The 16,199-nt window shown below is 36.8% G+C and overlaps 1 protein-coding gene across 5 annotated transcripts in view; it reads left to right on the top strand.

Annotated features, from left to right (window-relative positions):
• Positions 1 to 16,199, top strand: part of HDAC9 (histone deacetylase 9) — a gene marked incomplete at its 3' end in the record, with an annotated part of 511,771 nt that overhangs the window by 396,607 nt on the left and 98,965 nt on the right. For all 5 annotated transcript variants that reach the window (XM_080701494.1, XM_080701502.1, XM_080701500.1 and 2 more), the window contains one exon: positions 2,195 to 2,313. In XM_080701494.1, coding sequence (XP_080557620.1) covers positions 2,195 to 2,313 — 119 coding nt within the window. The remainder of the gene's footprint in view (positions 1 to 2,194; positions 2,314 to 16,199) is intronic.

Here is a 16,199-nt window from a genome sequence, read left to right as displayed (position 1 = left end):
TCTTGGTTTCATGAGTTTACAAGAGAGGGGGACAAGGAAGAGTTTAATTTCAGTAATAGGAAAGTGAGCATAAGATTCAGTTAAAAGTTGAACACATCTTTAAGCCCAAACAGGGTTTGCAATATAATAAATTCTCAACATATGCGTAATAACCTTCACAAATATTACCATCTATCAGCAGTTTTTTCCATATAGTTTTAGTTTCATACAAAGTCCACAGTATATTTTGTAGTATTTTATCACACAACTCTGTTCAAATAACAAACAGCGAATTTGTTCAACAAACAAGTACCACTCCGACATAGTTCCCAGTATGTATATTTTAAGTAGAAGGACTGTATCAGTTAATTTTTTTTTTTTTGGTGGTACTGGGGTTTCTGGAAGCCCTTCTACCTCCGGGCTATACTCCCAGACCTATTTTATATTTTTGAAACAGGGTCTCTTACACCAGCACAGCTGGCTTCGAACCTGCGCGATCCTCCTGTCTCCACCTCCCAAGCGCGGGGATTACAAGTGTGCGCCACCACGCCCGGCTTTCAGATAATTTTTTTTATTTCCATCATTTTCATATTTTTGTAGTGGGTTCAAATATATAGGATTAGTTCTGTATGATGGAACATTTTGAAAACCTTTTGAAATTGTAAAAACCCATATATTTGCGAATTCAAGAATGACCCAACAAATGCACTATGTGCTTTCAACAAATGATTGTTCTCTACGACAGCGCCTAAGATTAATCAAACTAAAGAGGGTATCTTGATAAAACACTCTTGGTTCTTTGATATAACTTATTTGAATAGCTCAATAACACATGTCTGTTTCACACATATGAAAAATAGTAAATTGATTGTAACACATTGTGTGAAAACTACAGTGTAAGAGTTGACGTTATTGGCGAGAGAAAGAATCTCTCTTCAGATAACGTAGGTGTATTAGAAACTTTTAATTTTACCAAAGAAACATAAAATTGTACATACTAAATAATATCAAGTTTTTACTTAGCTTCACCACTGAGCAATTCAGATTTATGTGATTTTCCAGCTATCAGAAGGACACATTTATAAACTTACAGGATGGCATGTATATTATAATGGTGGATTTATTAGAAAAATAATTATATTCATAGATTAATTTCAGTTTAATATTTTATTTTCCATGTTCAAAACTTTTCATTTATGACATGCAATTATTTAAAGATTTCAAATAAAATTAAAATGATTATCATAGACAATCTGAGACATTTACAAGCAAAAAATTGAAAGAACTAATTGTTCTACTGCTCAGTGGCGACGATTTTAATATGTTTTAGTTCTTTCTCACAAACACAAGGTAGAAATCATACTCCTTTTAAAATTTGCGGTGATGTGCAGTTCCCCCTCTTTTTGGTTTTTAAAACCTGATTTTGCGGATGGAACGCTGGTCTCGAAGCCTTATGTGAGTTTTTCTTTTTGAATTTTGTACAATCCTGTGGCATCCATTAGGCGTTCTCTCTCACAGCTCGCACCGGTGGGGGAAGGGTTGCTCTGAGGAGGTTGAAGAGGTAAGTGCTGAGGAGTCTGAGTGGGCCAGCAGGGGCTGCTGTCAAGGAAGAGGCCGCCACATTCCTGGTGTGTCTGACCTTGGACTCACTTAACATTTTAGTCTGGTTTCTATTAAGGGAATTTCGTGTTTTTCCTTTGTAAGAGTCACCCCCTACCACGACAAATATTTAAAAATATTCAAAAAATAAAAAAAACTCAGGAAAGCAAACTTTTTCCCAAAAAGAAATTTATAGTTCAAATTTACACCAAGTTCTCACTAACTAGAACAAGCGAGGATTTTGCTAAAGCTTTGACTTTCCTCTGTAAAACATTAGTCACTCTCTTGGAAGAAGCAGGGATATTTTTTTTTAATAGGCAGTGGGATAAAACAGCTACAGATGTGTGTGTAATATGACAGGCTTTAGAATGTACCTGCGGAGCATTTTTTTTTTCAATTTGGAGGAAAAAGATGAAAGAAAGAAAGTGAATTGGGATGCTAAAATAACAATGATTCAGTATTAAGGAAATGATGTTTTTGATCCATTCAAACAGTGTTTTCTTTCCCCCTTTTTCTTTATTGTTGGGAAGTTCTTGAGGTTGTGCCAAGTCATTTCCACTGAACAATTTTTGAAGCTATTCGCCGTTCCCGTATGTGACTGGTTGCCTCTTTACAGGACTGTCGTGATGCCTGTGGCCAAAGAGTTTGATCCAGACATGGTCCTGGTTTCCGCTGGATTTGATGCAGTAGAAGGCCACACCTCTCCTCTGGGGGGCTACAAAGTGACAGCGAAGTGTGAGTCTCTCTTTCAGGACCTTATGAAATGCCACATTATCGTAATGTCTTTTAGGAGCTTGGTAGACAACCATTTTTGCGTGAGTCCGATAAACTTTGGTGAGATGTTTGAAAAAATGACCCAGCTTGTGTACATTGCTCTTTAAGATTTGGGTCTCTGTAGACTCTGTCATTTATGAAAAGGAAAGCGAAAATTTTTTTAAGGGGAATTTGTGGGAGGTGTCAGAACCTATGTATCTTTCAAATGTTCCAATTTTCATGTAAAGGCAGACATGATAGGGCTTCTGTGTAAGAGACGCTAGAAGACTAGGTGTGGTGACACACACCTGTAATACCAATACTTGGGAGCTGAGACAGGAGGATCGCAGGTTTGAAGCCAGCCTCAGCAACTTTAATGAGACCTTCTGCAACTTAGTGAGATTCTCTTTCCAAATGATGGAATAAAATAAAATAAAATAAAATAGGACTAAGGATGTAGCGTGAAAGTAAAAGGCCTCTAGATTCCAACCTTAGTAACACATACATACATGTGCACACAAACACACACACACACACACACACACACACAAACACACATACACATTTATACATACTAGAAAAGCTACTGGGCTTTTTACAAGGAGAATGAAAATTATTGTTTTTTATTTAATTGTATGTGGAGTACAAGGGGTAGAAATAGCTATTTCTTAATAATGGTATGCTCTTCCAACTCAGAATACAAGAGTGTAGCCTTCTGGATCAGAGTTCTGTGCTCTCTATGAGTAAACCTTGAGTCGCCATGGGTCTCTGTTGTGTTGTAAAGACAAACTCCATGGCTGTGTTCCTTATCAACCGGGTGCCAAATGAAGAAGGGAGCAGTATGTTAGATTGCATTTGAATCACTGATTATGTGGTTAAGAATAGTTTCTTTGCTCCTACTTTGAAAATAAGGTATCTGTATAGCTTATGTATACAATTGCATGCTGGCACTATGGGTATCTATATAAAGAAGGGAAAAATTGTAAAAATACACAAAGAATAAGACCCACTATTGTATAATTTAGGGAGAGTTGAAAAGCAAACAAAACAAAAACAACACACAGTTCTAAGTAGAAGAGATGAGTTTGGAACAAGTATGCTGTATTAATTTGAAAAGAACCAAGGGAACTGCATCATGCCAACCTTTGTTTTTGCTTGGCTGCTCATATGAGAGAGTTTTCGGCACTCTAATTATTCCAGTAACATTGTTAGGTAGTAGCTATTTTTAACATGTTTTATTTACCCAGGGTTCTTGGTGCTTTGTTGTCTATTGAAAACATATTGAAACAGGCAACTCCACAAAGGCAAAGGAAAAAAAAAACAGAATAATGCAAATTTTGGTAAAATTGAATAAAAAGGTGTTTGCTCAAATCACATATCTTTATGATCATTTTTTGTTGTTGCTCAAGGAACTCAACTCAGATATAGTCACTCTTTCCATTGTAGTTAAGCCTTATTTGGGTCAAGATTGTTGAACAGAGTAGTTTAAGTAAATAAAAATATAGTTGTACCCCAAATGAAGAAAAATCCAAACATACATAACATATGGAAATCAAAGATAGGAATCTATAAAAGGTGTTGCTTGCTACTGAATTCAAGAATCTCTCTCAGGAGGGAAGGTATGGCAATATTTAAGTCTTTCTCCTTGCCATGGAAAAAAGTTTTAACATGTTTATATCACAAAACTAGCTTGAAGGGACTAATTTGGAGCCAAATTAAGTTCAAATCTCAAATGTTATCTGGAAAGGTAGAAGAAAAAGTAGTAATAGCATGGTTCTTTGGTTATAAATATAAGAAGCATGGGTTCTACTACTTTTACCTTCAGTATTATGCTTTCCATTACTGTAACAAAATACCTGAGGTAATCAACTTGTATTCAGAAAAGCTTTATTTTCCATTACTGTAATAATATCCCTGTATTAATTAACTTATAAATAAAAAAGGGTTAGTGTTAGTCACAGTTTTGGAGTTTTCATTCCATGGTTGATTAGTCTGTTGCTTTGGGGCCTGTGGTGAGTTGGCATATCTTGGTAGGGAGTATGTGGCAGAGAAAAGCTATTCATCTCATAGCCAGGGAGAAAAGAGAGAAGAAAGAAGCAAAGTCCTACAATTGCCTTCAAGGGTATATTAACATTGGCCTAAAGACCTTCTGTCTTCTATCTTAGCTCTTAAAGTTTTTACCCATCTACCACTAGCACCACTGGAGACTAAGCTTTTAACACATAGGCCTATGTGGCACATTTAAGATCAAATTATAGCAAGTATAGCTAAAGAAAACCTTCAGTTTATTTTTTAACCAATTTGCATACATTTGATTTTATCCACTTGAGGGAAAGCTCTTCATTTCTTTCTATCCTAGAATAAGTTTGAATATGATATTTCCCTCCTCCTTCCCACCACTGCAACTGCAACCCATATATATATATTTCTCCCTTGGATGTCTTCTCTAGAAGCTCAAGAGACCATATGCTTTCTTGTCAGGTGTCTGCTTCCTAAAAAAAACCAATCAGAAATACATTTTAAATGATGTAATAATTGCCTGTTTTGAATATTGACCTTTAAATAAGGAAAAGATAAATAAAGAGGAGAGAAGATAGAATCCCAAAAGAATATAGAAGAAACTGTCCAAAACAGATCATATATTTTATAAGTAAGTAAACTAATTTGTCACCCCAAAAAACTGGGATTAGCCGGGCGTGGTGGCGCACGCTTGTAATCCCCGCGCTTGGGAGGCAAAGACAGGAGGATCGCTCAGGTTCGAAGCCAGCCACGCTGGCTTACGAGACCCTGTTTCCAAATAAAAAGTATAAAATAGGTCTGGGAGTGTAGCCTGGAGGTAGAAGGGTTTCCAGGAACCCCAGTACCACCACCAAAAATAAATAAATAAATAACTGGGATTAAAACCAAAGTGCTTATTTTAGTTGTATAGTTAGATGAACTTACTTGAGGCATTTACTAGATTTAGCCATTAAATGCAAAACTATTTCATCATATGTATAATGAAAGAGAATTTAGAATGCACTCTAGAGAGGCCATGTGGAAGTCTTGCACAACCAGAGCCTGTTGGAGACACTAACAGACCCTCGCATCTGTGCACCTGTGTGCTCATCTCCTAGAACCTCTGCAGCCAGCTCTGTTTTCTAGAGTGGCCATCCACCACCTGGGTAGATGCTGGGATTTCCAGGTGGCTCTGTAGTTATTCCCCAACTAGCTCACCACTGGCTTCCTTTGCTCTTAACCCCTTGGCAGATGCATTTTCTTTACTTCATCTGAACAGGCAACTAAAACTGGGCTCTCCCTCTCCCATGGAGGGGAGTCTCAAAAGCAAGTTAAAAACGGGCTAGAAACCTCAAGTAAAAAGTTGGCACGAATCGGGCATGGTGGTGCACGCTTGTAATCTCAGCATTTGAGAAGCTGAGACAGGAAGATCTCGGTTCGAGGACAGCCTCACCTACTACTTAGTGAGGCCCTTCGCAACTCAGTGAGACACTGTTTCCAAACAAAGAATAAGAAATAGTGCTAGGGGTGTAGCTTGGAGGTAGAATGCCCCTGGGTTCCATCCCCCATACTGCAAAAAAAAGGAAGAAAGGAAGGAAGGAAGGAAGGAAGGAAGGAAGGAAGGAAGGAAGGAAGGGCAGAAGAGAAGCAAATTCTACTCGTAAATATTTTTCAATGCTAGCTAAATTCATCCATGCTCCAAGTAGAACATTTGATGATTTCAGAAAGTTGTCTGAAGGATATTTACCACATCAGACATGCTAACATTCTATTTTCTGAATGCACTAAATCACTCTTTTAAAATAATTTTGATATCTCCAAAAGAAAAAGAGAGAGAAAGTAAAACAGCAAAGCTTTTTTGTCTAGCTTTTTAAATTCGCTGCCTATTTTTTTTTTTAAGGTGGGTGCTATGACAAAATTCCTAGCCCAAATATAGAGATGGTTTAAAATGAAGAGTAAGGGAGCCAGGCGTGGTGGCGCACACTTGTAATCCCAGCATTCCAGAGGCTGAGACCAGACGATTGAGGTTCACGGACAAGCCTCAGCTACTTAGTGAGGACCTCTGCAACTCAGTGAGACCCGGTTTCAAAATAAAGAATAAAAAAATAGGACAGGGGATATAGCTCAGAGGTCAAATGCCCCTGATTTCATCCCCAGACCCACAATAAATAAACAAATGAATGAATGAATGAGTGAATAAATAAATAAATAAATAAATAAATAAAATGAAAGGTAAGCCAGGCATGGTGGCACAACACTTGTAATCCCAGCATTTGAGAGGCTGAGATAGGAGGACCGTGATTTGTCCACAGCCTCAGCTAGTTAGTGAAGCTCTTTGCAATTCAGTGAGACCCTGTTTGAAAATAAAGAATAAAAATAAGGCTTGGGGTATAGCTCAGAGATAGAATTTCCCTGCATTCTATTTCCAGTATTACAAAAAATAAAAATAAAAAAGAAAGGTAATTCATATTTAATGCTATTTTTTCTTTCTCTCTGGTCCCCTCATTTCCTTATACATTATGCTATTTGCTGTGAAAACAAAAGTAATGGGATTGTTTTGTGCTGAAGTTTGAAATAGAGTATCTGAATTACTTATTTAAAATCTATGCTATTCTTTCTACTAAGGAGCAAAGTTAAGTTCCAATCTGAAAGAAATAAGTAGTTAACCTTGTTTTCTGACCTAAGCCCAGTATCAAACTTTAATTGGAAGTTATCAGTTTATCTTTCTAAGTACTTGGGGTTCAGGCAGCACCCCTTGGGTTTACAGAGTTGTTAATTAGAAAAAGAAAAAGGAAAAGCAAGTTCTTTAGTTCAAATTTGTTTTACAACTAGTTTTTTTTTTCCCCCTTTTTATTACATGTATATATTCTCTGCTTTTTTGGTATCATGTCATGAATTCCTAAATGCAAATTGCTTTTATTGTGTGAATAAGAATTTTTCTTTTTTTAGAATATGCAAAAGTCATTGTGAGAAGATTGTGTCTCATAAAAATGTATTCCTTTCATAAACATAAATATTTTCCTTTAATAAACATTTTACAGTTATTGAGATAGAAACTATTTTCCTTGGAGAATACACAGTATATTTGATAAATAAGTAAGAGATGGAAGAATAAAACCCAATATATCTCAGAGTCTTGAATTACTATCTTCTCTCCAATAAAGTTACTCCCTACCGCCATGAATGTCTATGTGACAGGGAGAGGGAGCACTGTTTGGGGACCAACATTTGCATAAAAAATGCATACTTAGCTATGAGTTATCCTTGGGAAGATACAAAAATTTCCTGATTAGTCATTCCTCCAGAAACAAGTCTTTAAAAAGTTGAATGCTAATCAGATCAACAAATAAATGCCAAAGAACAAACATAATCATTTAAGACTATGTGATCTATATCCCTTGCTCATAAGGCATATATATGCTTCATCCTCAATACACACACACACACACACGAGTATGCAGCTCACATGCCATCTATCCATGCATATTATTTATTCAAAGAGATGAACTGAGACTGAGCCAGACTTAAATGTCTTAAGAACATTTTAGTGAAGTTCACTTTTTTGCTTGTTCTCATCAATGACTCCATACCTACTTTGAATTGCCAATGACTATACTAAATCTCAAATTTGTTCTATTATCAAAACATATAAAGAACCTGATCACATTTCCCTGTGCTTTATTCATTCAAAAGTGAATGTATTTCAGCTAATATGATAGGTCTATTTGGCCATTGTATCTTTTATAATCAATCTGTAATTGAGGAATCAATGACTTGGCTTCTTATAATAGAATATCAGATAACTGCAAACAAGTGTGGTGAAAAACAACTCTGAAAGTCACCTACAGATGACACTTCATGAAGCAGCCTTAAATGTTGCCTGCTTCTGTTCTTTAAGATTGGAGTTGCGCCGGGCGTGGTGGTGCACGCTTGTAATTCCAGCATTCAGGAGGCTGAGACGGGAGGATCGTGGTTCGCGGCCAGTCTCAGCTACTTAGTGAGGTGCTCTGCAACTCAGTGAGACTTGGTTTCAAAATAAAGAATAAAAAATAGGGCAAGTGGTGTAGTTCAGAGGTCAAATGCCCCTGGGTTCCATTCCATCCCCAGACCCACCAAAAAAAAAAAAAAAAAAAAAAAAAGAAAAAGGATTGAAGTACCCAAGCATAGTGGTGAATGCTCGTAATCCCAGTATTTAGGAGGCTGAGAAATGGGTCTGGGAGTGTATCCCAGAGGTAGAAAGCCCCTGGGTTCCATTCCCAATAACACACACACACACACACACACACACACACACACACACACACACGATTAGAGTGAAGTGAAAACTGGGGGAATATCATTAGGTGTTGATTATTCAAAGCATCTTCTTTTTCAGCTACCATCAGATTATGCTCTTAAATGCTCTTTGTATGCTTCTATGCTGTATTTTCAGAAAGTATCCCAGTGTTTGGCAGCATATAGCATTTTTTTCCTAAAGAGGAACTCTAACATGTGGATGCTCCTACTATATTCTATGTTACATGAATTGGGATTTGAATGTTGTTTTTTGTCATTGCTATTTCCCCATCACCACCATTCCTTTTATGGCTTTGGACCACATATTCATGTCTCTTATAATATTTTAGTTAACAAACTGTGTTTCTGAAAATTGTTTCTGACAAGGATCACTTGTTTAATATTTCCCTTTAGTAGAAAGAGTTTTGAACATTTTTTCATGTATTTGTTGGTCATTTGTGTCTCTTTTTTCAAGAGGTGTCTATTCAGTTCAATTGCCCACTTGATTGAGTTATTTTGTAGTGTTCAGTATTTTAAGTTCTTCATATAATCCAGATATTGGTCTTCAGCTGGCAAGGATTTTCTCCTGTTTCTCTCTGCATGCTCTTGATTGTTTCCTTTGCTTTATGCAGCTTTTTAGTTTGATGGCATCCCATTTACTGATTTTTATTTTTCTTTCTTGAGCTTGGGGGTCTTATTGAGGAAGATTCTACCCACACCTATATGTTGGAGAGTTGGTCCTATATTTTCTTTTAGTAATTGCAAAATTTCTGGTCTAATTTCTAGGTCTTTGATTCATATTGAGTTGATTTTTGTGCAAAGTGAGAGGTAGGGGTATAATTTTATTCTTCTACATATGGATATCCAGTTTTCTCAACATCATCTATTGAAAATGTGTTTTCTTCAGCATATGTTTTTGGCACCTTTGTCAAAAATCAACTGACTGTAAGCCTGAGAATTTGTCTCTGTATCTTCTATTCTGTTCTTTTGTTCTATGTATCTGTCTGTATGCCAATATCATGCTGAATTTGTTATTATAGCTCTGTTCTATAACTTAAATCAGATCTTGTGAGGCCTCCAGCATGGTTCTTATTGCTCAGAATTGCTCTAGTTCTTCTGGGTCTTTTGTTATTAGCAGTCAGGTATATGTACATCAAAACTACACTGAGATTCCTTGTAACTCCAGTTAGAATGGCAATCATCAAGAATACAAACAATAATAAATTCTGGTGAGGATATTGGGAAGTAGAAACCCTTATACACTCTTAGTGGGATTATAAATTAGTATAACCACTACCACGATAAATATCAGTACTGAGGTTCTTCAAAAGACTAGAAATGGAACCACCATATGACTCATCTATAGCACTCCTTGATATCTTTCCAAAGAATTAAAGTTAGAATTCTAGTGATGCATGCATACACATGTTTATTACAACACAACTCACAATAGTCAAATTATGGAACTAACATAGGTGTCCATCACCAGATCAATGGATAAACAAATGTGGTATATACACACACTGGGCATTTATTGATTCATAAATAAGAGCAAAATTATGTCACTTGCAGGAAAATAAATACAACTAGAAAATATTATTTTAAGTTCATCATATAAACCAGTATCAGAATACATCATATGTTTTCTCTAATAAGTGAAAACTTGAGAAAAACTAGGAAATGTAAGGGACTTCAGATAAATAAGAAGATAAATCATCAGAAGTAGTGGAAGGCTGAGGGAGAGCTATGGCCTGTGCTTTTTACATCAAGAAGATCTGAAGGCCAGAAGGGAGAGAGAGAGCAGGAGGAGGAGGAACTGTTTTTATACTCCCCAAGGCCCCAAGGACCCACCCCCAGGGAGCCACTTCCAGCCACACCCCAAGTGTCTACCAGGTACCACTCAGAGGAAAATTCCCTAATGCATATCATGTACATTCACAAACATATCAAAGTCAATCACTAAGCTGAACAAGAGAAAAAGGGAAAGAAGAGGAAATGGGGTTGGAATTAGGAAGGGGCTAAAAGAGTGATATGTGCATGTATGCCTCTACCATCTTGTACTCCATTAAAATATGTGCCCAAAATTCACCAATAAACAAACAAACAAACAAACAAACAAACAAACAAAAACAATGGATTTATCCATTTCTGGGAATACAACCCTCATGATTCGATTACATCAGCTCCAAATACCACCAACATATGAGCTCTTCAAGTGGACATTTTATATCTAACCATAACAGAAGAAGGCATGGATGGGATAAAAAAGAAGATTGAGGAAGGAAACAGTTCAAATAATTTTATGTCCATACATGATGTTATCACTACCGATCTCATTAACATGTATGAGGAGGGAGGAGTGAGAGTCAGATGGTATGTGTAATTACAGATGATGTGTAATTACAGTGCACCAATAAAATAATATTTTTAAAAAGGAATACTATTGAAACAATATAAGGATTAAATGTAAAGCCATAATTCCCTTGTCACTGTGGGCTTTGAGGAGTGTCATTAAACTATTTACTTGATGATTTTCTGTTCTTCTTATGTGAGCACTCAGTGCTATGAATTTTCCTTTTAATGTGTCTCAGGGGTTTTGATATGTTGTACCTCTATTTTCATTTGTTCTAGAAATTTCTCGATTTCATCCCTTATTTCTTCCATGACCCATTCTTCATTCACCAGTATGGTGTTCAGTCTCCACATGTTTATGTAGTTCTCTGAGTCTTCTTATTCTTGATTTCTAGTTTTATTCCACTATGGTCTGAAAAGACACAGGGAAGTATGTCACATTTTTTGAATTTCCTAGTGCTCACTTTGTGACCAAAGTTGTGATCTATTTTGGAGAAGGTTCTATAAGCAGCTGAGAAAATGTGAACTTGCTACAGTTGGGTGGAATATTCTATTTTGTATCTAATAGGTCCATTTGGTTGATAGTGTTCTTTAGGTCTGAGGCATCATTACTGACCTTTTGTTTAGAAGACCAGTCTAACGGTGTGAGAGGGGTGTTGAGGTCTCTCAGTATTATTGTATTGGGATTTATGCGTGACTTAATGTCACAAAGTTTGTTTTATAAAAGTAGCTGCACCTGTGTTTTGAGCATAAATGTTGATTATTGTTATTTCCTTTTGCTGTATTTTTTCTTTTACCAGTAAAAATTACCTTTTTTTCTCTTCTAATAAGCTTGGGCTTGAAGTCTAACTTGTCTGATATCATAGTTGCTACTCCTACTTGTCTTCAAGTTCTGTTGACATGGATTACATTACACCAGCCCTTTACTTTAGTTTGTGACTATCTTTACTTGTAAGGTATGTTTCTTGCAGGCAGCAGATAGATGGATTCTGGTTTTTAATCCATTTTACGACTTTATTTCTTTTTATTGGGGAGTTGAGGCCATTTGTGTTCAGTGTGGTTATTGAAAGAGGGTTTTTAATTCCTAACACATTGAGATTTAACTTCTGTTTGAGATAAGTGATTATATATTGTGAAATAGTGGTTATAAATTTTATTATTGATATCATTTCAACAATTTTAAACATTCAATGAAAATCTTGGCATTTAAGTAGTATGTTTGAATACAAAATGCACACCAACAATATTGTAACATGTTTGAAGATATTCTAAGTTCTTAGTTGAACAAAATAAGAAAATGACCAGAAATCCTATAAATCAGTTCAGGATCCTAGCTAGACAGTAAGTATACTGTCCCTTCAATTAAGTCACCCTTCAGCTGGCATAATGGCACACTCTTATAATCCTAGTACTTGGGAGCCTGAGACAGTAGGATCACAGGTTGATAGCCAGCCTCAGCAACTTAATGAGACCCTCAGAAACTTAGTGAGACCCCTTTTCAAGATAAAGAATAAGAAATAGGGCTGAGGGTATAGCTTAGAGATAGAATGCTTTTGGGTTCAATCCCCAGTTCTAAAAAAAAAATCACATTTCTATATCTGTATATATGTCTACTGCATAATAAACCAAGGGACAATTGGAATAAGTGTCAATGCTTTTAAAAGAAAATAAAAGACTAATATTTTGTGATGAGAATACTTTGTTCCTTGATGCCCAAATGCTGTAACATTTTGTTTTGGCTTATTGAGGTATGCTTTACTCTTGAAAGTTTAAATATTCTGATATAGGATAAATTATCCTGTAATGCCTTGATAGCAATTGAACAATCTAAAAACATTCAAGCATCAGAAATATTAGTACTGCAAAAAAAAAAAGAAAGAAACACTGTCAAACCAGTTCTGAGGAATAGATTGTCTTGTCTACTGCCATCTGAAATGTAATAGATACTTAATAAATTGCACTTAATTGGAAATTAAAAGAAAAAGGACTCAGAAAAAAAAAGCCATAAACAAAATATACCAAATGTCCTACAATATCATATTAAAAGAATCATTCACCCTAATCAAGTAGAATTTATCCAGGGAATTCAAGGATAGTTCAATATAGGCAAATTAATAAATGTGATGGTCTATGTTAACAAATAAAGAACAAGTACTGGGATTACAGGAGTGTGCCACCATAAATAAAAACTTGCCTTCCAAGTTGTTTTTTAAAATACAAGACTTTGCTGGGTGTATGCTTGTAATCCCAGTACTTGGGAGGCTGAGACAGGAGGATCTAAAGTTCACCTCCAGCCTCAGCTACTTTGGCCCTGCACAACTTAGTGAGACACTGTTTCAAAATAAAGAATAAAAAATAAGGCTGGAGGTGTAGCTAGGAGGTAGAATGCCCATGGGTTCAACCCGAGTACTGGAAAAAAAAAAAAAAAAAAAAAAAGCAAGACTTTGCTTTTTCCCATCTTGCAAAAGGGCAGGTAAAAAAGCTGAAAATCCAGATATTGAGAAGAAACCTGAAGCCAAGAAAGCTGATGCCGGGGGCAAGGTTAAAAAGGGTGATCTCAAGGCTCAAAAGCCCAAGAAAGGGACACTTCACTGTACTGAAAACTGCCTTCCTCAGGAGAATTGGTGGATATTCTCGATCTGCTCCAAATTACAGAAAGGTCATGTACAAACAAAAGTCTTCAGCTACTAATTCCAGAATTGAAAAGAAAAAGGAAGATTCTTGGTAATGTCACAAAACCATTTGGAAGCGACTAGAACTGCAGTCCCCCTGTTGCAAAATGGGGCGGCCCAGGCACAGCATTAAACAGTAGCCAATCAGCACATGAGAAAACTGTGAGTGACAGCGCTACTGGAATGTCCTGGCCCTTCTCCCTGGGGGCCACACAGGCAAGGCAGAGGTTTCCTGAAGCAGCTGCACAGTGGCTTGCTGCCTATAACTGATTCTCTTTCCCTCTGTCAACTTCATCTGCATAGAACACACCAGAAATATATCATGTGGCCTCCACAGCAATTGATATAATCAATGTGAAAATCCCCAAACACCTTACTCATGTTTGCTAACTTTAATAAGCCACCACAGAGGCCCAGACAACCACAGAGAAAAAGCAAGACAAGTTTAGAGAGTAGTAAAAGTTGATCAGAAGGCTGTGGCCTCTACCATCTTGGACCCCGTTAAGATATATGACACAATGCACCAATAAAACAAGATAATTTAAAAAGGTTGTGGACTCACAAATTTTACCAAAAGTCAAAGCCAATACTCAGTTTTAAGGCTACATGAGACCTTTGTCTTCTCTAACCAATAGAATGAATATGAATTGGTGTGCTAAATTTCTTACCAGGAACGAATTAAATAACTGATGCGCTTAGCCTGGTGTGGTGGCTCATGCCTATAATCCTCGTACTTGGGAGATTGAGATGGGGTATTGTAGGTTCAACAAGGTCCTCAGCAATTTAGTGAGACCCTGTTTCAAAAATAAAAAAATAAAATAAGTGTGGGGTATAACTCAGAGATAGAATGCCACTGAGTTCCATTTGCAGTACCTCAAAAATAAAAATAAAACAAACAACAACAATAACAAACCCAGATGCACTTAACAAAGTATAAAGCCTTACTTAAAGATGGTGCATGCTTGTAATCTCCACGTTTGGGAGGGGAAAACAGTAGGATTGCGCAGGTTCGACGAAGCCATCCTCGCTGGCTTAAGAGAACCTGTTTCCAAATAAAAATACAAAATAGGTCTGGGAGTGTAGCCCGGAGGTAAAGAAATTCAATGGATCCAACCAGATTATTAACTTTTACTTTTCTTGTTATCAATTCTTTAGATTTTTTGTGTGGAATTTTTTTAAATCTAAAGGAGTCACGTTTGTAAAATAGGTACTTTTAAGGAGGGAAGAGAAAAAGAAATGCTAGGGCCATTAACCTGAAGTTTGCCAATTTCTGCCTCTATTTTTACAAGTTTTGTGATGTTTAACATTTTCTCAGAAACAACTTTTGGTGGTTTTTTTTTTTTTTTTTTCATATACAACGGGACAATATATAGATGAGGTCTTTATTCTCTGCTGTTTTCCTCTTTTCTCAGCCCTGGTAAAAACTGCCTTTCAACAAGAGAACCCACTAGTTTCTGAAATTATTTTCCCATACTACTGACCATCTGTGACAGGAAACTCCTTTGCTTAATATTTCTTTCTGCTGCAATACAGTGAGCATTTCTTTCCCCCAGGCCCCTGTTCACTCCCCACCCCACACTGTCCTCCTCTGCCCTCCCTTTGCTCCCTGTGCTTCAGTTTGGCAAGCCTCCCCATCCCTTCAAACAGACCAGGCTAATGGCAGGGTCTTTGCACAGGCAGAACCTTCTGTCCTGAGCCTTCTCAGCTTCTCACACTCCTGATCAGTGCACCCAACCTTAGTCCTCCATCATCTTTGCTAATCTGTCTGCTACAGCTGTGCTACTTGAAGCTACTGTGTGTATTTTAACCACCTTGTATCCTCAGGGCCTAAACCATTACCCTGCCCATTGTCTACTGTGAAAATTGATTGATCAATTGATTATTATTCTCAAAAAATTAAATCACTCAATTTAAAATATATAAAATATATACAAGTTCTATAAAACCAATGTCATTTTTACTTGAAATTTTGGTACACCAATGAATATCCAAGATATTTTCACAGTAATGAAAATATACAACATGTATTGCTATGAAAAAAGCAAAAGAGTAGTAAACAGCCTGCCAGGGCAGTTCTTTTTTTTTTTTTTTCATGTCTGGGGATGGAACCCAGGGACATTTGACCTCTAATCTACACCCCTTGCCTACTTTTTATTTTTTTATGTTGAAACAGGGTCTCACTAAGTTATGGAGGGCCTCACTAAGTAGCCGAGGCTGTCTGCGAACCGCCATGCTCCGGTCTCAGCTTCCCGAATGGGATTACAAGCGTGTGCCACCACGCCCGGCTCTGCCAGGGCAGTTCTAAGCAGTAGTTCATAAAAGCAGGTTCTATGGTGAAATTTTCTAGAATGTGGCTCTAATACTTTTCTAATTGTGTGGCCCTGGGCAACTTACTTTACTGTTTAGTGGATCTTAATAGCCTCATATGCAAATGAAGCTGTCCATTGCATAGATTTGTGGAGATTAAATAAAATGTCCTGTTTAATATAGACAAACACTCAACAAACTTTAGCCAGTCTTATCGTCTTAGCATGTTTATGTACCTCAACAATGCTGTGGATTATAACAAGC

This window comes from Muscardinus avellanarius, assembly GCF_963383645.1.
Source record: "Muscardinus avellanarius genome assembly, chromosome: 9".
NCBI classification, from domain to species: Eukaryota; Metazoa; Chordata; class Mammalia; order Rodentia; family Gliridae; genus Muscardinus; species Muscardinus avellanarius.
This window is presented reverse-complemented; position numbering and strand designations above follow the sequence as displayed.